At 40.2% G+C, this 23,913-nt stretch overlaps 1 protein-coding gene across 1 annotated transcript in view; it reads left to right on the plus strand.

Annotated features, from left to right (window-relative positions):
* The first annotated feature begins 1,004 nt into the window (after window positions 1-1,004).
* The window catches only part of MRPS5 (mitochondrial ribosomal protein S5), a 44,066-nt gene continuing 21,157 nt past the window's right edge, over window positions 1,005-23,913 (plus strand). The window contains exons 1-5 of the mRNA XM_084285182.1: window positions 1,005-1,087; window positions 5,596-5,733; window positions 15,697-15,822; window positions 16,134-16,367; window positions 21,108-21,142. Of these exons, the coding sequence (XP_084141308.1) occupies window positions 1,018-1,087; window positions 5,596-5,733; window positions 15,697-15,822; window positions 16,134-16,367; window positions 21,108-21,142 (603 nt within the window). The 5' untranslated portion in view covers window positions 1,005-1,017. The remainder of the gene's footprint in view (window positions 1,088-5,595; window positions 5,734-15,696; window positions 15,823-16,133; window positions 16,368-21,107; window positions 21,143-23,913) is intronic.

A 23,913-nucleotide genomic window follows, 5' to 3' on the forward strand; every position in this document is an offset into this window, starting at 1 on the left:
CTAGTCTTGCTGAAACAAATGAGCCAGATTGAGACTTTGCTATTATTCCAAAACAGGAAAACCCTAATCGAAACCACATCTCCTCCGAAATTTCTGTCTGCTTGAATTAAAGCACGGTATTCATCCTTTGGTGGAGCAGCCAGGCTGCCTTCGAACAGCCTGTTGTCAGCCGGCCTCCCAGTGGCAGCGCTGCTCACATATTAGTGATTAATACTGGTTTAAATTAACACGTTTAACTGCTGCCAAGGCGTTTGGTTGTCACGTGTGGAAAAAAATGGACCAGATTAAGGGTGTGGATGACAGCACGCCCAGATTAGTGCAATTGCTTCCAATTCAGGTGGGTCAGCCGATGCGATGGGACTTCACCCTATGCCTAGATAGCAAGGAAATATCTGGTAATAGCACTTGTTTGGGGGCAAAGTGTGTGTTTCGGGGAAACATGGTGGGACACGGAATGATTTAACTTTTTGGAAAGCTTTTTATTGAAATGCGGGGCAGTTTTAGACAGAGGGGAATTAAAATGAATAGAATTAACGCTTTGGAGGGAGGACACGCAGCCCCCTCACGGGGCGCCCCCCGCCTCAAAATGGCGCCCGGCCAGGGGCGCGAGCGGGGCACCCCCGCGGCCCGTCGGGCAACAACATGGCGGCGCCCCGCCCCCTCATCGTGGCCACGCCCCCTCCCGGTTGGCCACGCCCCTTTTCGTGTGGCCTCGCCCTTCGCACGTGACCTCCCCGCGCGGGAGGCAGCCCAGCTCAAAAGGTCGGGCGGCGAGCGGTGGGGTCCTTCGGTGAGCGTCTAGCGCGGGGGTGTCCACCGCGCGCCTGTTGCACCGTTCGCAGCGAAATCGCTGCGGGGAGGGGCAGGAAGGGCGTTTCAGCGTGCCGTCACCCTGTTTCCAACGACAGCTTTTTCACCGCTCTTCCCTATCTCCTGCCTCACCGGTACTTCCCTCGGCTTCCCCAGCAGGCAGCGCGGAGGACGCCTCAGTACGGTGGCCGGCGGCGGGGAGGCAAGATGGCGGCGGCGGTGGTGGCGGCGGCGGGCAGGGCATGTGCGGGCGGCGCCGTGCGGGCGGCGTGGCGAGGTGCGGGGGGGGGGGGCGGCTCCTTTTCCCCCTGCTTCACCCTCCTGTTACATTTTTTTAGCGCTCTGCAGTCGCTTTCCAGAGCCCAGCGGTGTTATTTTCCTGTCAGGGTGCGCTCAGGAGGAGCGGGCGTGTGTTCTCCAGTCAGATCGGGCTGGCTCTGGGGCTCTCCTCCAAAAAATGGTGCTCAAAAAATGGGAAAACGCCTCTGAGGTGTGAGGAAAAAATACTCTGTGACTGAAACCCGCTGACGGGTGGCGCCCATGGAATGTATAATTAAGTCTAATAGAGGTTTTATGGTTCCCTTTGACCTGCAGAAGGCATATTTCCACATAAAATTAAAATCCCTTTATTAAAGGCCTTGTTGAGTAGCCAGCACCCTGTGGGGAGGTTTGGAAGAGCCCTGAGGAAAAATGTGTGTGCTGTGGGAAGCTCTAAGGGGAGGAATCACCTCCTGCATTGGAGTCTCCCTGAGACCCGTCTGATGTTTCTGTCTCCTTTTTTTCTTGCTTTTCCTCCAAAATGCCTTCCCTCCTAACAGTCAGTGTATGCCATCAGTTGTGGGCCCTGCTAATAAGTCTTTGTGAGCTGTCTCGGAAGCCTTTATCCAGCATAACCAGCCTTATGCCCTTAAGTCCTAGGCAAGAATCATAATTAAGTAATTACACACATAAATGCATGTGTGTCCTTCAGGGGAAGGCTGCTAAATAATAAATTTTGCTGGAGCCTGAGGTGAAAAATATTTTCACTGCCCAACCCCAGAGTATCTCTTTAATTACATCTTGCAAGTGGACCAGGAAACTAAAAGGCTGTGACTGCTCTTAAATCATTAGTTAAAGTAATAAAGGTCATTTTAGGTGTGACCCTTGAAGGCTTTGTGCTATCATTACCTTTGTTGTTCCATGTTTAGTCCAGGCAGACAGCGGCCTTCTCCACGTGCTGTGATTTTTAAATGCCTGGCTTTCAGCTTGAGAAATTGTTTTTCACATCCACGTTTTGCCAAGGTAACAGGAGGGGTTTGTTTTTAAAGAGCAATTTGTATTAATGCAAAGGTTTCATTGTTGCACGGCACTTGAGCACTCGCGAGATGCCAGGAAAAAAAAGTAGTAACAGCTCTGAAGTGTCTTCCCTGCTGTGATTATTTGTGTGAGTGCATTGCTTCTGTGCATGAGTTTCATTTGAGTAAAAAGCAGTAAGCAGGATGGGAAATGGAAAAACCCTAGGCAAGAAAAGAGTTCATTGCCCATTAGAGAATAAATGCCTAGCGCTTGGTATCTTCAAAACTGCAACTGGGAATTTAACCAGGACACACCTCTGTCTCCTTGTGCATAAACTTTTTAAGAATATCTTGGTTATTTCGGTCTAGAGCCTCCTGTGTGCATGCCTGGAACTATATTCAGGCAATTTTTGCAGAGAGTTCTAATTATAGCCGCACAATAAGCATCCTGATGGCTCTTTCTTAAGTTTTGTTGTGGTTCTTTTTCTTACAGTGTGCTTCTCGCTGCTGAGACCAAATTCCTGCAGTGTTTCTTTCTCTGAAGTACAGAACTAAGAATGGTTTTCCACATTTGATTCTCGTGGAAAATAATTATGAGAGTAGAAGGGATTAATAAATTCTTGCCAATTTTCTTTTTTTATTAAAAAATGTGAACACTTGCTGAACAGTGCATTCACTAAGTAAGCAAAAGCATGGATGTTCAGACTGCTTGCTGTCTTCCAAGGTATTAGGTAATGTAGGAAACAAGTGGCAATCTATGTGAATTTGGGGCACTGTGTTGGGAGAGGTGCTGCATTCTGCACATAAATCTCCTAAAGGTGGTAGGTTAACCAGCATGTAAAGGTTACAAATGAAATTATAATGAAATAGGCATATTAAAATAGTAGACTTGTGTATGACTGAGTGTTTAAAAAAGAACTGTTAGGGTCTAAACGATTGTAGAAATAACTGTTAAACTGTTAGGTTTCCATTTCCACCTGTCCTGGGATGAGTTCTCCTTTTACATCATGTAAGGAAAAATGAAATGGTTTTACTCTGGTTTTATGAGGAAAATTTCCAATGCCAAAAATGCACACACATATACAGAAGATATGTATAGTATAAAATTCTGTGTTTAGCCAGTGGAAGATAACATCTAAGTCAGGCCAGGGTTGTAAATGTGATGTTTCTATCAGGGAAATAAGTATGCAGCGAGGGGTTAATTTTCTATTACTGCAGAGCAGGACTTAAATATAGTAAGCTGGCATTTTTTTCCTGCTCTGTTGACTTATCTTTTGCTGGTGGCAAGACATCAGCCCTGCATTTGTGACCTGTCTTGCTTTTACAGGCAGTTCAGTTTTGAATAGCTTATGGTAAGAAACACTTTAGATTTTTAAAGAAAAATCCCATCACAGGCGTTTGGAGGATATATGAAGAAGATACGATGCATTAACTGTGCATGCTTACATAGCACAGCACGCTTTGATTGAGATGTGACATTTCCAACCGTTTACCTTCCATAAATACATTTATTTGCTTGGCTTTTGAAGCATCTATTCCCTTGGTAGCAGTATGTGCAGAGAAAAGTTGGGGGGGTACTTTATTAAATACAGGCACTTGGGGTCTCGGGCTTCTCATGGTTGGTGGGTGAGGTTATTTTTCTTTTTCAGGGGGTACAGGGGGATCCATCTTCCTCCTCCTTCTTTTGTCCTGCTGCATTTCAGAGACCAAAGCAGTCACATGTCTGGAATATTGTCAGTGAAGCCCCTGGGATTTGTTAGACATGGGAATTTAATTTCCAGCTCAGAGCTGATATTCTTGTACTGCCAGCCTTAAAAGTATAAATTTAAAACTTATGTCACTTTAATGTTTTCTTTAAGGATTTAATCTCTTTTAATGGGAGCTCTGTCATTGGTCTCAGACAAACAAGGTCTCACCCTGTGCTTTAATAACTTGTTACAAATTGTATGTCTTAAAACCACTTTGAATCACCAGACTTGTTGAGATTGCTTGGTGACCATTTTTCTGTAAAACTGGTGTTTATTTGACTTCATTTTTTGGCATTTGACTTTTCTTCTGTGCCCGAGTTCTGACAGAACTCTTTTCTACAGCAGTTCATCTGATTTCACTGCCTAGTGATTCATTTTGTGTTGATCCTATTGCTTCCGTATAGACTTTTTAACATTGCCATCCTAATTTTGGAAGGGGGTGGTACTGAGGATGTGGAACTTTGCTAATGAATGTAGGAGTGAAAAGGAAAACCAAAAACCACTCCCCCAAATTGCATTACAAAGACTTTTGATAACGATGTAAACTGTCAAATACTCTTATGTTTTATTTTCTGAATGAATGCATGGTTTCGTAGGCTTTAAAATATGATTTCATCACTGTTTCTGATGATATTCTGAATAGTGACTGGTTGCTTATCTTGTATTAACTACTAATAAAACCCCAGCAGAGAACTGAGTCAGTCTGATGAATGGTGTAAAAGGAGTGTTCAGAGATGGCAGAGCAGTGAACCTAAATTAATTCGCTGCATCATTCATTGGTAAAAGATGCAGAAAATATCCGTATGGTACCCCTTGGCATGTTGATGAGAGTTAGGATTTTTCTGAAGTTAAAATAACCGTGGAAGAGGTTATGGGACAAATCTACAGGGCGACAGTTAGCAGAACCAGAAACTGTTCACAAAAGAATTCTAGGAGACCTCAAGGACAAAAATAAATAAATAAATGAATTCTGGTAAGGTGTGTACCCCACCTTTGAAACTGCTTTGGTACCTGGAAAATTAAAGGTGGTACACGTGGCATAAAGGTGCATCACAATGCATGTTGCATTGAACTAATGTCCTCTGGAAAGGAAAAGAGCTTGCATGATAGGCTAGCTGTGCAACACCCAAATCCAGAGGTTATCAGGAAAGGTGCTTCTGGAGGTACATTTCCCTTTTGGGACCCCAGAGTAAGTCAGGTCGGTGTGATAACAGAATAGTTGAGGTTGGAAGCCTCTGAAAATCGTCCAGTCCAGCCCCCTGCTCAGTGCAGATTGTCCAGGGTCATTTGCAGTTCAGAATGAAAAAGTGCTTTCTTATGTTCAGGTAGAATTTGGAGGTTTAAACTTCCCCCCCATTGCCTCTTGTCTCGTTACTGAGCACTGCTGAGAAGAGTCTGGCTCTGTCTTTTTTACACAGAAGGTGTATTCTCACTCTGTCAGTAATATGTTAGAAACCTTCTAGCTTTCTTCTCTTTGTGACATTTCCTGTTGCAGTGTTCCCCCCCACCCCTGTCTGCAATTAGCTTTGTGCTTCAAGACAGTAGGTTCGTGTCTGATGCCCTTTAGAAAAATGAGTAAATGTTACTAGGTTCCTTTTTTTGGTGTTTTTGGGTTGGGTTTGTTTTATTATTTTTTTTTTTGCTTTTGTGTTTTTTTTCAAGTTTGTTTTGGGGTGTTTTTTGGGTTTTGTATACATGAAGGAACCAGTGTTTTCAGAATGAAAATGTCCTGTATCTAATCACCTTTCTGTCTCCATCCTCAGGGTTTGCTTCTGTGCCAGTGAAAGGGAGTTGCTGTTCCTATTCCAGCCTGGCATGGGCTCTCCAGGTGCAATGTTCCATCTCTGCCCCCCGGAATGTCATGGTACAGCAATGCAGACAAAGCAGTTTCTTCAATATGTGTAAGTCCCGAGTTGGTTTAAAATTGTAATCTGTACTAAAAAAGGGAAAGGAAAGCTTGCTTCTATTTTTTGGTAACTTTTTTCTAGTTATAACCATCACCTTATGAGATACCTAACAACAGTTGTTGATAGAATTGTGTGCACAAGGGCAGTTTATTCTAATGGGAAGCAAGAATTTGATTTATGTAGCAGCGAATCCATCCAAAACACTTAATTGGATGGGAAGGGGGAAACACCTTCCCCTCTGTTTCCTGGTTCTTTATTGACAATATAAATTGTGTGTTTATTTTCCAAATGTTTTTGAGCCATAAGCAAGATGCTCTATTCAAGCTGTGCTGTCTCAAAAATGAAATAATTAAAATGCAATAAAATGCTAAACAAAAACTGTTGATAACGTCCTGCTAATTGTCAGACCAGCTGCAGCATTATCCCTCCATCCTGAAAGGAATTACACACATGCTTAACATAATTGAGAAATGATGGCTGTTGAAGTCCCTGCTTGGGACTGAGAACTGAGCTGAGGCATCATCCCACCTGTTTTATGGTTCCTTAGCTGTGGCGTTTTCCCATGGAGGAAAAGAAGGAATAGTAAGAACATAATCTCTGGAGTAGATAATTGGAGCAGTTTGACAGTCAAAGCTCTTAGACTTTTAATAATCTATAGACTACAAAAGATCTGTTTAAAAACAATCAAGCTTTCACAACTGACAGTCTTTTTCTGTTCTTCTCAACATTATTGTGGTAAAGTTAACTTTTCTTTGTATTTTATATATAAAGGGGGGTTAAAGTAAGCATGCTGTCTGTTCCTCTTCTCAGGTTGATTTTGACTGTCTGATTTCAAACAAATGACAGAGAGGGCTCAAAAGGCCTGCAAAGGGCTGCAGCATGATCTGCATGGGGAAGGCTTTCTAAGGATGCCAACTGCAGGAAAAATTAAGACTTTTTCCTTAGCTGCCAGTCACAAGACCAAGACTATGTAAAAAAGATAAGCATTGTTGTTTTTTTTTTTTTTTTTTTTTTTACTTTAAATTAAAAATAAAGCATTGCAATCGTTTCACAGTGATTACTCTTTGTAGTTTAGATATTGCCTTAATTTATGCTTATGTTCATAACATCTAGGTGAGCTGTGTTTTAATGAGAATGTTGCCAGCTGTCTTTTTAGATGGCTTAATTAAAAGTATTTGTTGTAATGACATCCCTCTTGTTTGACTCAATAAAACTGTAAACAAGTTATATTTGAGCAAGCTACATAAAACTACTGGCTTATTAAATAAGATGTAAGAACTTAAGTGTACTTCTTACATGTATTCAGCAGAGACAGAAGTCAGTCTGAGTTTTTTGTTTGTTTCCAAGGACCAAACTCTGGAAAAAAATTATATTATGCTATCCTTTTGCCGTTGTGTGCTCCCTTACTTCATAGGCTGTTTTGTTAAAAAGGCAGGTTACCAAAGCGGGTTGAACATAAAGTAGTTAAGAACATTTTTATGCTTTCTCAAAGCAATCAAGAAGGCTGGATAAATAAGAGATCCCCTAGGAACCTGGAGATTAGAGTAATTGCTTTTTCTTGTCCAATTCATCATGCAGTTCACTTGGAAATGTAAAATTTTATACTATTGATCCCAACTATGAGCCAAATCTGCAGAGTCCCCTACTAATATGGTAGTGATAAATGGAGTGTGCAATGCTAATCTTTCAATTATGATCACTTTCAAACTTTCATTGCTCTTTTTCTGCTCAGAGGAACGCACTGAAAAGATAAGCCACTGAGTTAAAACAGCAGCAAAGTTTTTGTGCAATTCATTTCCTCTATTTCTGAATGCAGATGCAAGTTGTGAGGCCTATTGTGTTGTCCCTCGATCCCTACTGGGCTTAGGACATGCCACCAACCTGTTCTATTCTGTACAATGTTTCCTGAAACACTTCAGGAAACTGGGCAGAGAAGAGCCTGGGGGTCTTGGTGGACACCCAGCTGAACGTGAGCCAGCAGTGTGCTCTGACCACTAAAAAAGGCTAGTTGTGTCCGTGCTGTGTTAAAAATGCTGCTTTATTGGGATAATAAAGTGGTGGCATGGACTGCCCTGAGAAATGGTGGAATCCGCATCCCTGGAGATCTTCAGCAGCTGTTGGGATGTGATCCTGGCCAAGTGGATCTAGGCAGCCCTTCCTGGGCAGGGAGCTGGGGCTGGGTGAGCTCCAGAGGTGCTTTCCAAGCTCAAGCATCCCGTGATGCTGGGGCCAGCTGTGATCATTGCAAAGCTCTGACTCAACACTGAGCGTGTCGAGGGGCTGGGAAGCTCTGGGACTTTGCTGAACTGAGGGGCTGACAATAACGGGGGCTCAGTTGGTCTTGTTTATAGGAAATTTTGGGCCAAGACTAGTTTCATCTTGGTGGTGCAAGTGATGAGACAGTAAAAGGAAAATGACTTTTCCTTGTCAGGTACAGAGTCCTTTGAAAAGCTGCCCTTTGACTGAAAAGGTTGGTCTTGTTTTTCCTGGCCGGTAATTTTTGGAGGAAGGCTGCTGGTTTCAGAACAGCTCTTCTTGCCGAGTTGTTTTCCCTGCCTTTTTTCCATATTAAGTGAATAGCTTAATAGTTGGAGTTGAATAGTTAAACGCAATAAAATCTTCAAAATTCAAATGAAGTACAATATTAACAGTATAAATCACGTTATGGCACTCATATCCCTTAGCAGTGCAGTTGTTTCGGAAGTGTGGTAACATTAAAAATGCAGATACGATCGTTATATGTGAAACATAATTGTCAAGTGAAATGTCAAATGACAGTCCTGTGACTGAGGAAAGTGGCAGTACTTCGCCTTGTTAGTGAAGGTTTACTTCTCTTCCATCATATTCCTGAGGTATTAACATGTTCACAGGGTCACCTGTACCTTCCACTTGATCTTCACAAATAGTTTAACTCATTTAAATGGGAAGAATTGCAATTATCCCAGGCAGTCTGTGATCCTGTCCCATCACTACACGTCCTTCAGAGCCGCATCCACACGTCTCCTGAACACCTCCAGGGATGGGGACTCCAGCACTGTCCTTGACCACCCCTTCCACAAAGACATTCTCCCTGTTGCCCCATCTAAACCTCCATGACACAGCTTCAGGCTGTTAAATTCCACCAGTCCAGGCTTTCTGGGCAGATACTCCAGCTTGTAGCTGTTGAGAAACATTGATGCTGTAAGTTTCAGATCCCAAAAAACATGGGATAAATCCCTTTTTAATTTAAGAGCCACAGAACTGGGTGAAATATATAGGCTGTCATTCCTGAAGGCAGCAGAAGCACACAGGTGTCGTGAATACTGAAACCATTTGACCTGAATTGTGCAAACCTTTTGGCTCTAACAGCAGGGGAAACTTCCTCAACATCCATTGTGTAGCCGAGTGGCTATGAGACTAAAGAACTTGTGTTGGAAATGGTGATTATATCAGAATTGTGCTTTCCCACTCACGGCATTAATTCCATTAGTTACCGTTGGGAACAAATAAAAAGAAGTGCTTAATTTCTCTGTTGCTAGGTGATCTTTCCTCATAAATTAGAATACAGAGTAAGGAACATGACAATCCTTTGGAGCTCATAGAACTAGACGGTAATAATGAAGGGGGAGTCATTTAGCCCAACAATACACAATCACAGCCCAACGTGCCTTGTCTCCAGGTGCTCTGCTTACTGCAGGCAATTGCACTCGATATAAATCTCGGCGTTCTTTATTGTGAACGTCGGTTCTTTAAAGCCTATTTTTTAATTACATTTGATATTAAATTCTCCCAGTCCTGTGTGAGTTGTCTGGATTAAGTTGTTCATTTTTCTGCCTTGCCTGATTTCAATCAAAGTGGGGGAAAAAAAGATCTTTTCAATTTCTAAAGATTTCTTTCTTTAAATACAACACTCCAGATAAACAATTGAGTTGCCACTTGTCACCATTATTTTATTTATGAGGAGGATGCTTGTGTGTATGTGGAAGAACAGTTGGTTAATTTTAACTAAAAAAAGGGGGAGGGAGATATTAAATGCCTTACAGCTAAATGTACTGGTGGGGGTGAATTCTAACTGGTTTTGATTTCTTGCTGTAACTTCTGGGAAACCTCCAGAGGTTTCCTTGCCCTACCATAACGCAGCATGCAGTATTTCCAGTTACTGGGAAGTTACCCCAGCTTTTCTGCGTGCATGATGGGATCAGGCAGGCAGTGAAGATGTTGATGTGCCACGTGTGGGCAGGCAGTTGTAATTTGGAGCAAGGGCAGATCTCATCTGGGGTGAACACATTTCAGAAATGGCTTTAGAATCTCATGTTTTATAAATAAGCCATCCAGTATTAGTATGTGATCATTCCATGTTTCTCTCATAAATCTATCTGTATTATCTGTACAGTGTTCTCTTTTGAATTAGTAAAGGAGTTGAATTGTTTCTGTAAGCATCTTTAAACAGGCTGATGAGATTTCTATGTCTAAATGAGGAAAATGCTCTGTTAGAAACCTACCTCGCCAGGGGTAAGTGATGGTATGGGCTTCGTTGGCAGTTTTTGAATAGTAGTTGAGTTCAATTTAAGATTACGAAGGGATATGAAATCAGACTCTATCTTTCTTTGAGATGCTTCACCTCTGTTGTTCCAGAGTGATGTGTTTCATGTAATTGGGAGAGTGTCTGCAGCCACGAGAAGTGTTGTGCTTGGAAGTAAAAGTTAATGTGAGCAAGCAGAAGTGGCATCTAAGTTGTTTGCTTCATGTTCAGCTGCTGAAATGAGTTGTAGGTTTTGCTCTTAGGAGAGGTGGTCTGTGTATGTTCTTGCCTAGCACTTTGGTATCAACTGTTTTGTCACTCTGTTTATTATTAAGCACTCTTTGTAAGCCTGTAGAGAGAAGGTAAGGCATTGTAAGGCCCAGATTTAAATATGTAGTTGAGCGCTCCTTTTCCTGATCTCAGTGATTTAGATTGCAGTTCATTACCAAATCCTACATGGTTAGAGCAGCTCATGTAGCCTGCTGTGTGCCAGCCTCCTTCCTTTCTCTCTCTAGTAGAGAGAGGGAGAGTTATATTTAATTTATTGTTGTTCTTAGGTAATTCTTTGAATAATTGTAAATGTTTCAGTACCTCGGTTTATGTTTTTTGTTGTCCATATGCTGCTTTGTTTCCTAATAAAACCATGTATAACCAGAACTATTCTGAAGGTTTTGGCTAATTATGCAGACAAAATTGAAGCAATATATACCTCTTATACAAGGAGGGAAGAAAACTAATGGAAGATGGTTCAAACCATGTATATGTTTGAGATTGAAAATCATCTTGGATTTCTCGGGCTTTGTATCTAGTTAAAGCTGCAGATCAGAGGCTCAGAAATTAGAGGCACCTACTGTTCTCAAGGTTACTGTGTCTAGCAGCAGAAAAAGTACTTGAGAATTCCTGGTGGAGAACTTCTCACCTGGCAGTCTACAGCACACTGCAAGAGAGCATCCTTCTTGCTCAGGAGCTGCAGCACTGGGATCTGTGCTCTCTTAAGCCATCTTTGCTGTGGTGAGTGATCCTTCAATGTCTTGGTTGCTGCGAGCAACTATGTGTTGAGCTGCAGAATATTTACAAGAGGTGCACAGTTCGTACACTGCTCATGAAAATATTAATTATCAGAAAGACACAAGTGTTGCTTTTGCTTTTATTTTTTTTGAGGACTCTGTCCCTGGCCACTGTGGAAACAAGCTGAATGTGCAGAGTGTTTGTCTGTGTTCTCTGATTTCTTTAGATAACTTTTTTTCCTGAATTGACATGTTTGTCTTGCTCTTCAGTAACTGATTCAGAGCATCTCATGGTTGTGTAGTAGCCATGAAATTATTACCAAAAAAAAATAAAATAGCGTGAAAGCTGAGGCACAGAATCCAATCTATCAAACGATACAGAGACCTCTTACTGGGACGTTTTGTAGGCTGACGTGATTTAGAAACTGACTCCTACAATATTTTTAATTCTAATTTTTAGTTATTTTGCCATAATGGAAATGTGCATAACTTCCACGGGCACTGTCATAGTGATTGATTTTTTTTCTGAGGTGCTAAATTGTACAGTTAAGTGGCAGTCTGCTTTCTCCATTCTCATTCCATGCCAGATAACACCTAAAGACCAGCTCGAGGGCGCGCCCTTTGCTCACTTTTCATACCTGTGCAATGTTTGGTCTTTTCTTAATCAGTCTTCAGAGTTTCAAGTTGCAGTGAGATGAAAGAAATCTGTTTTTTCTTTTAGGAGCTCAAGGAGGAAAGAAAGGAACTGAATGAGCACACAGGGATGGTTCTTCAGAAAACCCTCACAACTTTCAATGATTTACGGCGTGGAATTTGTTGTGTTTATAGCTCTGGGTGGCTTTTTCTTCTGTGAGTTTGTTCAGCTGCTTTAGCTGCTTGTAAATGATCCAACAATAGCACGTTCTCTCTTGGGGAGATGGAGACGCATGTGTTCATTAGAGAAGACAAGGTCAAGGAAATGCTCTCTGCACTCAAGTACAGTGAGGTTTTGTGATGCTTTGGCTCCTAGAGGAGTTGATAAGCCTTTGACCTTCCTCCAAGAAAAACTGCCTACTTGCGGTCATTAAGCAGCCGAGTCTAGACTATGTAATTTATCTTGCAACTTGTAATAGAATATGTAAGCATTCCCCTTGGAGATGCTTTTTCATATTTCATCAGTGCAGAGTATTTTTCTTCCAGATTCTGGTTTGGTTTGGTCTTGTTTGGTTTTTGGGAAAGGGGAGTGTTTGACATACCATGCCATTTTAGAATCCACCTGCCACCAAAAGTTTTTATTCCCAGTTTAAGTCTGGAAGCGAACATTAGAGATTGGAAAGACCTTAAAAAGTTCCTGAAGGTATTACGAATACATTGATGTAGTGGCACTAGCGGGAAGCAGTGCAGTGAAACAAGCAAGTTTATTATAACACCTTTTTTTTTTTTTTTTTTTTTTTTTACTACGTCATTAATATTAATGTCTTTGGATCTGTGGTGGTGTTCTGCCGCAATGCTATTTGTCAGGGAAAAAAATTAAGCTAAAGTTGCTTGTATAAGTGGAAGAAGCGAGCCTATTTAGCCGTTTCACTAAGTTAATCCTTTCTTCCAATTTTATTCCCTTCTATTTTCCAGTTTACTGCTATTTGTCATTCTATTTTTGTAGTTCATATTTTAAGCAAGCTGGGAACTCTCTCATCTTCCAAGAGGCAAAGAAATCTACTTTTAATCTCAGTTTATCAGGGTCAAGGATTTTGTTATTTTTTTTAATATGGTTTCCAGCAAGCTGTTTTGGCAATCCGTGTGAGTTACTGAGGTGTGATCTAATATACATCTTCCTCTGAAGTAAGAAGTAGGCTGTCTGGTTTCTGAAATTGGGGGATAGTATAAAAAGGCACAAAACAAAATCCTTTTCAAAATATTACACCTCTTATGTAGGTTAAAGCTTACTATTGGCGGTTGTTGGCGATCAGCTTGCATAAAGCATGCTCTCAGCAAAATTTAATAGTGGATCTCTTTCTTAGCCATAAAATGTAAGTGTGTGATGTGTAAGACTTTATTTTGGCTTGGAGTTATGTGCTTTTCAGTAACTGCCTAGAAATGTGTGGTGGGTTTCGTGACTGGGGCTATTTTAGTGGTAGAGGAGCACCTGCGGCTTCCCATCTTACTGAGCCGCTGCAGAAACAAAATAAAGGTGAGACCTCAAATCATTTGGAGACAGCACACCTGCTGTGCTGGCTTCATCTCAGAGCTTCTCTGCAAATGTAAAAAGCACTACAGCAATCCTCGTTTCTGTCAGGGGTTATTTTCTCCACTGCAAGAGCTTTTTCCTGCCTTATCTACGTATGTGCTCTCTGGTCATCCTGGTGCTGTGCTGCCAAGTTACATCAGGGTTTTCTTCGTTGCTGTGCTGTCTGTAAGATTACAGTGGTGGGGACATGGCTTATCCCTTCCCTATTCCATTCTCATCACTTGGTCTTAAAGTCATTCTGATATCTGCCATCTTCTAAAGAGCTCTCAGCTCTGCAGCCTGCAGGCTTCCCATGCGTTTCATTAAATACAGCTGCTTTCCCAACGCATGATGATACTGTTAGAGGTCGATTAAATGAACTGCACTCTGGTACCGAGTGTGACGTTTTCCTCTTGTTCTGATGTTATCAGATTATGTGCAGTGCTTGAGGCCAAAACTAGGCTCTGTTTGACCTCATCGTGCTGGATTTGTTGGCACAGACTGCTCCCCTTTGGTACAGTGCAGTCTCCTCGCCCTGTGACTTCTGCTACTTTCTCTGTATGGGGATTAAGCAATGTTACTTAGAGTACAGTTCAAAAGCTGTTTTTTTCTTTTTTTATTTTTTTGAGTGCCTTACCAGCTCAGGAGCTCCCCGTTCCTGCCCCTCTGCAGCCTCCTTGGAAGCTGTGTGACCCTCCATGAAGCCACCCAAAGTGAAGACTGGGGAACTGCTCCAGTTTAGAAATAACCCAGCAGAGAAACACGTGAAAACCTCTATATTAATTTCATGTTTCCAGGCTACCAGGATTATTAAAAAAAAAAAAAAATGAATTTGCTAGTTACACAATGTTTTCTGAGTAAACTAAGCAGCTTAACGTGATCCGTCATCAACCTTCCAGTTCATGCCGCAGTCTCATAGTCTGCTTTAAGATCTTGAAAAGCCACATCATACATCTCCTCCTTGCCACCAGCCTTTGTCTGTATCGAACTGTTATTCAGTGTATTTTAGGGTAGTGTTTGCTACTTGTAGAGGATCTAGGATCTGTCACAGCTTGTCTTTTAGTAAGTGATGTTTGCTGAGTGCTGTGCAGCTGAAGGTTTCTTCAGGTGGTGTTTTGGTCCTGCTCAGCAGTCAAACTAAACGTTACTATATTTTTTTACCATGAACTTGGGGTTCACTGGAACGTCTGGAAAAGAAAATGTAATTTTCGAGAAATATTTTTCAGAGGGACTAGAATCTGCCTGAGAGAAAACACAGATTTTGCTTCATAGTTTGTAAGTGTGATGAATGTTGTAGTTAGGTGCAGTCTCAGGGCATTTTCACTTCTCTAGCCCGGCATGAAGTCTGTGGTGCTTGTTTTAGCTGTGAATGAAGGCTCTTGTGCTACTCTTACGATATGTGGCTGGGGTATGTCATGACTTTTTATGCTGTTCTGTTCTTTCCCACGTGGAGAGCGTAGTATTTGGTAGCGTCTTGGACTTGCAGTGTTTTGGTTTTGTCCCTCACCTTGGTGTCAGTATGGTAGAGCTTCCCCAGTTCATTATCAAACACACTATTCCTTAGCCACGCTCTTGTACGTTGGGTGAAACATCAGAGAATGGCTGGCCCAAACATCTGAAGGCAGTGGGTGTCCTGTATGGTTGTGGAATGAGGAGACCAACCAAGGCTGAAGGGTTCTGCAGTGAGGATGCACAGAGTGCCTCACATTCCTTCGTCCGCCGGGCTCTTCCATCAGCAATCAGGACCTTGTGTTTTATGAGAGCATCAGCAGATCTGTGCTGCTGATTAATTTCTTGTCTTTTGTGGCTTTTTAAAGCAGGTTAAGGTATTTTTAAAAGTGACCGATGTTGAGTCTCATCAATATTTGTCTTTGGTTAAGTGCTTGTAGGTATTGCTGATCTGAGTTAGTAATGAATGGTTGTCTTTTATTGACCTGGGAATTAATACCTTAGTGGTTAAAAATGCTTGCCCTTAAATTGATTCTGAAAATCCTTTTAAAACCGATTCACCTAGCTCTGAGCATATCTGATTGCAGTCACCAGGGGTAGAGGCACGTCTCTGCAGCAGATACATGTGCATGTAGTACGAAATTCATTTCTTAGCAAGGCAGTAATCCCACAGTTTAAATCCCAGCAAAAATCAAAGTAGGGTTAACATTTCAAGGTAGTTTTTTTTTTTTTGTTCAGCTTCCATTTCCAATATAAGATGTACTTGTATATTACTTATGAAAGCTTTCTCATTTCAGTGACAGCTGATGAGCTCTGGAAAGGAGCTTTGGCAGAGACTGGTGTGGGAGTAAAGAAAGCAAGAGGGAAGAGAAGGAAGAAGAAGCTAAGAAAGAATCTCAATAGAGGCCAGGAGATCGGAGAAGGTAGATTCACAAATGAAGCGCTGAAGAAATGTCTTGGCCTCTCCTTGTGTAATGTTTTTTGATTTAACAAATCAATAAATTGCTGTTAACTTCCGTGGCATCAGAACAGCTTGATATATTTTTCTAAAAAAAAAAAAAAAATAATAATCCTGATATGGTTAATTAATGCTATTTTTTGTTTTTAAATACAAATTCTGTGTCACAGAAAACTCTTGAAAAAAGCGAGAACCTCTCATCTTATTGCATTTTTACAGTGTTCGTTATTACTGTACTTGTTTGGCATAAAACTTTTTTTCCCTGTTATTTTCAAGGACGTTCTGGTTTCCTCTGGCCTGGCCTCAATGCTCCTATAATACAAAGTGGGATGGTACAGACAGTTTCCCAACGAAAAAAAGAAGAACGAGAGAGAATTCAGTCTGAAATTCTTCAGCAGAGAGACACATGGGAGAAGAGAAGAAAAATAAAAGTTAAGAGAGAGGGAGGATGGAGTGGAAAGTGTTGGGGAGGTGTCATTCTGGATCCTCCTGACCCAGGTCCTAACGGAGGTAAGAAAAAAAACTGAATATCTTTCTTAGTTCTTACCCAGCCTTTGTGAGAAGGGGCTGGGAAAAAGCCAGATCCAGAATTTTCCTGTGATTGAAAATCTATTTTATAACTTCTCTTACGTGCTTTTTAGTCTGCACATATGCCAGTGCGTGAATTAAGGCAGCTCAATCAAAGAACAAGTATTTACACAAGTGAAACCTGTTAAATCACTGCTTTATTTAATATAGCTGTTAGTTTGATTTTTATGTTATGGACTACCTGAAGTTACACTGTTATAGAGTACTGCATTATGTTAAAGACTGTTATAGGAGTATGAAAGAATGGAAATATCTTTTGTGTTCAATGTCAGTTTTCTTAAGTACAAAATGCAGCTGTGCTTTTCTATAGTTTCTTAAAGGATCCTGTGATACCTCACCTTCAATCAACCTTTTTTTTCCTACTCAAATAGAGGAATAAGGCTTAAGATGTTGTGGTTTGAATGTAGCTATTAGAAGTTCTTTCCTTATGTGTTGTTGAGTTAAATATCAGTGAAACTAGAGGTCATATATGCGAAGTGGACAGGAAGTTTTTTTTACAGTGCTGTTCATTAAACCACTAAAAAAATTTTGTTAGTTTTAACAATTAAAAACCTAACCCCCTTCAACTAATTACATATAAAAATAAGCAGCTACTCATATTCAGCTGAGTTTCCCTTGCGAAGCATTTCATGATGCTTCTGTATTTATTGCTATTCTTCTTCAGACTTTTATAGTCAGATGAGGTGAATATAACAGTTGATGTCTTTTAGCACTTGTTTCAAGCTTGTTGCAGACTCCAGTCATTCTAAAAGTTAAGCTTGGTTCATGTCTTCAGAGTTCTCTCTGTCCAGGAATATGTTCTCCTGGTGAAAGCTGTGATTTGGAACATACGTCCCGTAAATTGGAATTTCCCCCATAAATAGGGAATTACATCTGTGGATTGCAATTGTATTTTTACCTGATCTTTTTGCAGTCTCTGTTGCTGGTCACTCAGTGTGGTGTTTTGTTTATGAATTTCTGTCTGAATATTTTTCTGGTGACATCTGTTAGACCTTAATTCAAAATTGAGATGTGCTTTGCACCAAGCCATAAGGCAGCAAGAGCATGGTCTTTCCAGGATGATCTAATACCATTGTCCGCGTAGACCCAAAGTCATGCTGGCATTTTGTAGCTTTTCCTCTTGTAAATTCATCCTGTTGCTGTTTTCTACTTCTCCACTCCCTTCCCAGGTTTCCAATTCCTGTAGCTGGTATAGCTAATTTTGGGGCTTATGTTGCTATGGTGTTTAAGTCCGGAAAACAAGATACCTTGTGAATTTATAGAGATCTGGCTTTCCAGATCTTCTTTCCTTTCTCTTCAGGGTTTTCTTGTTTATCCTTGATTTTAAGAAAAACTGATTCCATTTTAATAGCAGCATAATGCTGCAGTATATAAATAAGATTTCCTGTGTTTGCTTACTGGTATTTCATCTTATTACCTTGAAAGCAAATGTTCCGTGGAAGGTGGTGACATGACAATGGATGAGGCAGCCTGTCACCTGAATCTTACAAGTGAAAAATAAAGATTTGAGAAGTTAATGAATTCCCCATAAATCATTGGTGGAATATAGAGGAAGTCGAGAAGATTTCACGGTTCTGGTTCTGAGCTTTAAATGCAAGGCTATGTTGCTTTTAAATTCAAATGTATTTTCAAGTAGTTCATTCTGTTAAAAGAAGTGGCAGCTGTTGCAAACAACGTTTATGTATGCATGAATTCTACTCCCCAGTGTTTTCCTTGCTTTCAGTGTGGCTGATATTACTGAGGCTGGTTACTTGCATTGAAATTGGTTCTGTGGGTGCTGCAGTAGTCAGGTCAAGTTCTGCCAAGAAGAGGGAAGGACACTACAGTAAAAATAGGAAAATGAAACAGTCAGCTTGTATTATAAATGTGCTTGAGAAAAGCAGTTTCTGATTAGCATATACCAATTTCCTTTTAATCTGTTTAAAAACTGTGCAGATTTTCAGTTTCCCACAATTCCATCAGCATCTTTTATTCAGAGGAATTAAATGACTTTCAGGAGAACGGGGACACTGGCTATGTGCAAAGCGCTGTCAAAGTGGTAGAAAGAACAGACCTGAAACCGTCAAACCCAATGAATCTGTCCTGAGACTGAGGCATGGCTGGACTCCCTCGATTTGAGATCCTGCAGTTCTGCCCTACCTGGTGTTCTGCTGCTAGATCCTCTGGTAACAAACAGTTTGAGCACATAATGCAGCTTCCCTTCAGCAGCATCCATATTTTCTAACAAAAACAAGTACAGGAGAAATCTGTAGAACCTCTCTGTCATGAGCCTTTGACATATGACAAATTTGATTGAAACCAACTGCTGTGTTTGGGGGGAAAATGTACTTGCATATATTTGGGGATAGACTGATTCTTTGTGCTTTGTGCTTGCAGGAGGATCTTCTCCCACTTCACCATTACTTATTGTGTTAGTTATGAGTAGAGAAAGAATTCTTTTTTCCAGTTAGAAATACAATTATTTTTCAGCCAAGTTGACAGTGTTGCTTTGCAGCTGAAGAGGCTTCAGAGAGGGAACAGGGTGCTTGCTGGCTGGCATTTGCATGCTCTTCTCTGAACTTCTTGTAGACCACCAGTTCTCTAAATTGTGCTGAGATAATCACGTTTGTAATAGTCACAGAGATTGTGTAAATGATCTAGCAACATCCGATGAAGCAATGAGTCCCTGATTCTCTTCACCACTGTGCTGCTTTAAACTCCCAAGCCTTTCTCCAAACTCTTGCTGTGACTATACCAAGCACAACAAATATTAAGTGCCTTAGTTAGCACTGGTTTCTAAAGCTGTAAATGCTGAAAGCTCTAGCTCTAATAAAATAAATTGGAAAAGCAGGAGGTTGGGAGGATCTCCTGTTTATTCCGTTTATATTGAGACATTGCATTTTACTCCATTGTCTTCAATTTTCTTTTTTTTTTCCTAAAAGTAAGCTTTACTGACAGTGTTTGTCAGGGTGAAAGCCCTTGGATGAGACCTGAGGGGGCTTCTGTTTGTGTAGTTTTGTGCCCTCTCCCTTTACTTGCCATCCTTGGTGGCAGTACGTGCAGGCGGTTTGTCACGCCCAGAGCTCTGTGCTCTTCTTGCTCTTTCCTACCCCACAATTTCCGAAGACATTTTGAAAATGTCATTCTTTTTGAAGTCCCTTCTAATGACAGAGCAAAAACTTGAAATTTTCGTGCAGTGAAAAGGATGCGTTCACCAAGTACAGCTGAATATGTAACACACACCTGAACAGCTCCTATTATTACCGCTGTGATGAAAAGACTTGAAGGCAGACATGACAGGGAAACAATACAAAACACCCTAACTATAACTGGACAAAATGAATGAGGCTGTAATTGTCTTTGATTGCAAAGACTTTTTTTCAGGTAGCATTTGAAATTGAAAGAAGTGAGGGGAAAAAAAAAAGTCTGGCTGCATGGTTGTTGATTATTTGAAGTGATTGTGTTTTGTTTTGGTTTTCTTCTCTCTGGAATTTCACAGAAATATGTATCAAGAAAAAAGAATTCAAAGAAATTACAAGTATGATTGTCTAATACAAGTTCAGAATATCCTGAATGATATTGGGCAATAGTATTGCCATGATGGAAGTGACCTGTTTACCTATTTGGTGATTCAACTTCTTAGCTTTTAACCATGTCAGGCCTTTGCTCATTGTACATGAAACGAGGGTGTTTGTGTGTGTTGTCTTTTTTTAACACTTTTGGAGCAGTATTTTGGGAAGAAGGCAATTTGCATTGCCAGCCAGCAAAAGCCCAAACTATTTTTATTTTTTTACATAACGTGCTGTGGACAGTTATTTTTTAATAACATTTCTACAGCTGGAGAGAATTAGGAACAATATCAAATATAATTTAATAAAAATTCTTCAGTGTAGGTGCTGGCTGGCAGTGGTTTTCAAAAGAGCTTCAGGGTTAATTTGGAGAGGTTGCATAGCTTAGCTTGTGGCCAAAGTATTGGACAGATTCTGAGCTCATCTCAGCTCTTCCATCATCTTTATTACTGCTTTCTGTAGGATGTTCAGACAGAGCGGTTCAGTTAGTATGTCTTGCTTTACCATTTAAAAAGGGATTATTTTTCTTCTTGTGTGCCATGTTGGTTATTTAGGTTGGACAGTCCTTGGAGACTATATCATTTTACTTCCCCTGCAGCTACAATACTTAAGAAGATAAAATATTGATTGCAGTTAGAGATTGGGGTCCCTAACAAAGCATAGTGAATGTATTTAACAGTTCTTCACCCCTTAATTGTAACAGGAGCTGTACTGTAGTTATAACAAGAGTGGTATTACACCCTCTGGAAGTTACCATTTGAACTGGATATTATTTAAGCTAGATTCCTTTACCGATATTGATTTTTACTCAAGAAATTTAAAAAAGCATGTTTTATAAATGAGTTATACTTTATTTTCTCTCTAAGTTTATTCTAAAAAAGAAAATGAATGGAGTCAGGCTATAAAATATTTGAGCTCCTTTTAAAATGAAGCAACTAATAACGCTCACTTTAGATACGTGTTCAGATTATTCTTACATTTTCTGCTTACTGCTGAGATAAATAAGCAGCTACCTAAAAATCATGTCCTTTTTTTAAATTATACAATCTGCAGGGAGCTTTGCTGATAAGGAGTTAATACAAGGAAATGTAAGACACTGTTTTTCTCCCAACAGAAACTTACGAAGATTTTGAAACAAGAGTCATTGAGGTAAGCATTACCAAATTCTTCAAGGACTTCAAATAGTTACAGCTATTCTATATGGGGCTTGCGCTTATTTAATTGTCTTTGCTAAGTCAATCTTACAGCAATAGGAGTTAGTCTAGTGTTTCGTTTCAACTGCGTGATGTAATCTATTATTCTTTTCACTGGGGACTTCTCTGTTGAGCTAATACAAAGACTGTTTTGAGTAACTCTGAAGTGGCAAATGCCTGCAGATAAAGCTTTAACAGTTCACATGCAACCATAAATGGGAACCTAGTAAAGTGTTAGCAATAGTTCTCAAACAATTATATGTAGCAAATCATGTAGTTCTGCTTTTCAAGATAAATAAATGAAACAAAGCGGGGAGGACTGGGAAGACAAGATTGAGAGCAAGTGAGATGAAGATCCTATTTTGGGTGTCATGAGTAATACAATGCTCATCTGTCCTAAATGTCTTAACCTATGATATTTCTATCTTCTGGGGAAAAACGTTCTAACAAAATTTCCCATTCATAGTTTTATATCTACTGCATTAATATGCTTACCTGACGGTTTAGGGATGGTGGTTTTTGACAGGGTTAATGCAAATCTTGCTTCCATCCTCGTTTCTAGATGGATCCTATTGCATCACCTCACTTAAAAATACCTAACAGCAGAACTTCAGGCTAAAGGTTAAGGTCCTTAACATTGCACTCCCCCCCCTCCCTCCCCCCCCCCCCCCCCCCCCCCAAAAAAAAAAAAAAAGCTGTTCTGAAGAGCCAAATTATTAATAATGATTTCAACAGAAACGCCACTCAGAATGTGGTCAGAGAAAATGCTTATTAAAAAATTACAAAGGTGGATTTTCTTTAGAAGAAAAGGTGACCCATTAATAATAGCTTTTAGTGCTGAAATGAAAAGTGTTGGTAATGCAGGTATGTGGACCTTTTTGTTACTTCTCAATGGTAAAGCCATTACTGGAGGATGCAACTCATTCCAAAGCAGACCAGTAACAATTAGTACTGTGCATGCTCAAGCTGTCACAAGGTATTTTATGCCTATCACTTATCTTATTAGTTTCTTTCTCATTTTGAATGCATTAGTTGCTGTGGAAACCACAGAACTAGCAGAAGCTAGAAGGGGGGATCATGACTTCAGAAATAAGCTGATTTCTTGTGATTCATTTGCTACCAGTCGAGAATCAAATGATGCACAGCATCCAGAAAAGGTACCTCTGGAAGTGAGAACAGTATTTGCCCTGTCCTTGCACATTCCCTTCTCTTCTACTTAAGTCCTAATTTTAGTGAGACGTGTTGTAGCAGTGGCCAAGTAATTTCTGTCTCTGTCAGTGTTTTATGCAGCTGAATCTCAAAATCTATTTTTCTTGTCATTGGGTTTTCTTTAGTTTTCTGTAAATATCTAATGTGTTAAAAAGAATTGATATTTTGCTAAAATGGCCAACGTATTAGGAAGCAAAATCCAGCAAGGTGTAGCAAACTTATCACTTCAGCTGGGGGACATCAAATTGATAAGATTTAGCCAAGACTTTCTTGTTAAGTATTAATATTTTTGGTGAAGGAGAAGGGGCTGGGAGCCATTAAGCAAGGTGGCAAGGGTAGCACCATGAAGTGGAATGAATACCAAAGCACTTTTTATCAAAATTTGGATTGTGCTTTTGATATATTGAATTAAACCCTGTTACATGAATACTCTGGGCATAAATCAACCCAGTGGCTTTGTGTTCAATGTAATGGCATAAACTTATTGCTTTAGAACATTCTCATATTGCTTACATACCTACAGATGAAATTGGTTATTAGATTTGTGTCCCTTTCAGGGTTATCATCAGAATCAGATTTGCAATTAATATTTATCTACTTTATTACTGGAAAAAGTATTCATGTCTAGCAGCTGCATTGAAAAGAGATTCCTTTAATTTCTAACCATTATCTGAGAGCCAAAGAATTAACCTGGATCTATGCACATCCTATGATAGGTGCATAGTGAGTCTCTTTGCTTAATATGAATGTTGATACTTTCATCACTGTAAAATAGTGACCGTATAATAAGTTCTTACATGATTTTAAGGGGTAGAGATGACCATTCATCACTTTACTCCTGTCATTATCACAGCTTCACTTATTAAAAAGTTCTGTGCAATATTGCCTGTATTTTTAGCTGGTATTGTGTTGTACATGTGTTCAGGCATGGCATTTATTCCACTGTATCTGTGAACTTCTGTTTAGTTTCACTTACAGCACGTCATCTTGTATTCTACTACTGAAGTTGACTAGTGATGCCCTTTGTGGAAGGAACCGTACTTTCTCTGCACACTACCATGTACTGTCACAGACTGATCTCTATTTTAAGAACTAACTTGCTATTTCAGATTAGCTTTGACTTGTTAAAGTCAACAACAAAGTACGTCAAGTGGTACTGGTGTGCACAAGAACAAGATGAAATTAAAGGCATTTGAAAGTTAATTTAATAAGCAATATTTTTTCCATTACTGAGATTACTTAGTTTAAATCTTAAGAGAACATACAGTTCATTCTTAATTCTTAAATGTGCTTACCTACCCACAAGTTTGAAATCAAGATTCTTTTTTCTCAAGTACCTCTGATGTATTCTTACCGAATTTGTCATTGGTGCCTAGAAAAAAGAAATGACAAAATAGTGAGTAGCAAACTTGCACTTAATGTCACGGGTGGTTTGTCACAATAAAAAATGTTGCATGCCTCTATACCATACAGTATATGCCGGTGTGCATACACTGTCATTCCCCGAAACTGCTTTTA

Source organism: Netta rufina, assembly GCF_964035555.1.
Source record: "Netta rufina genome assembly, chromosome: 3".
NCBI classification, from domain to species: Eukaryota; Metazoa; Chordata; class Aves; order Anseriformes; family Anatidae; genus Netta; species Netta rufina.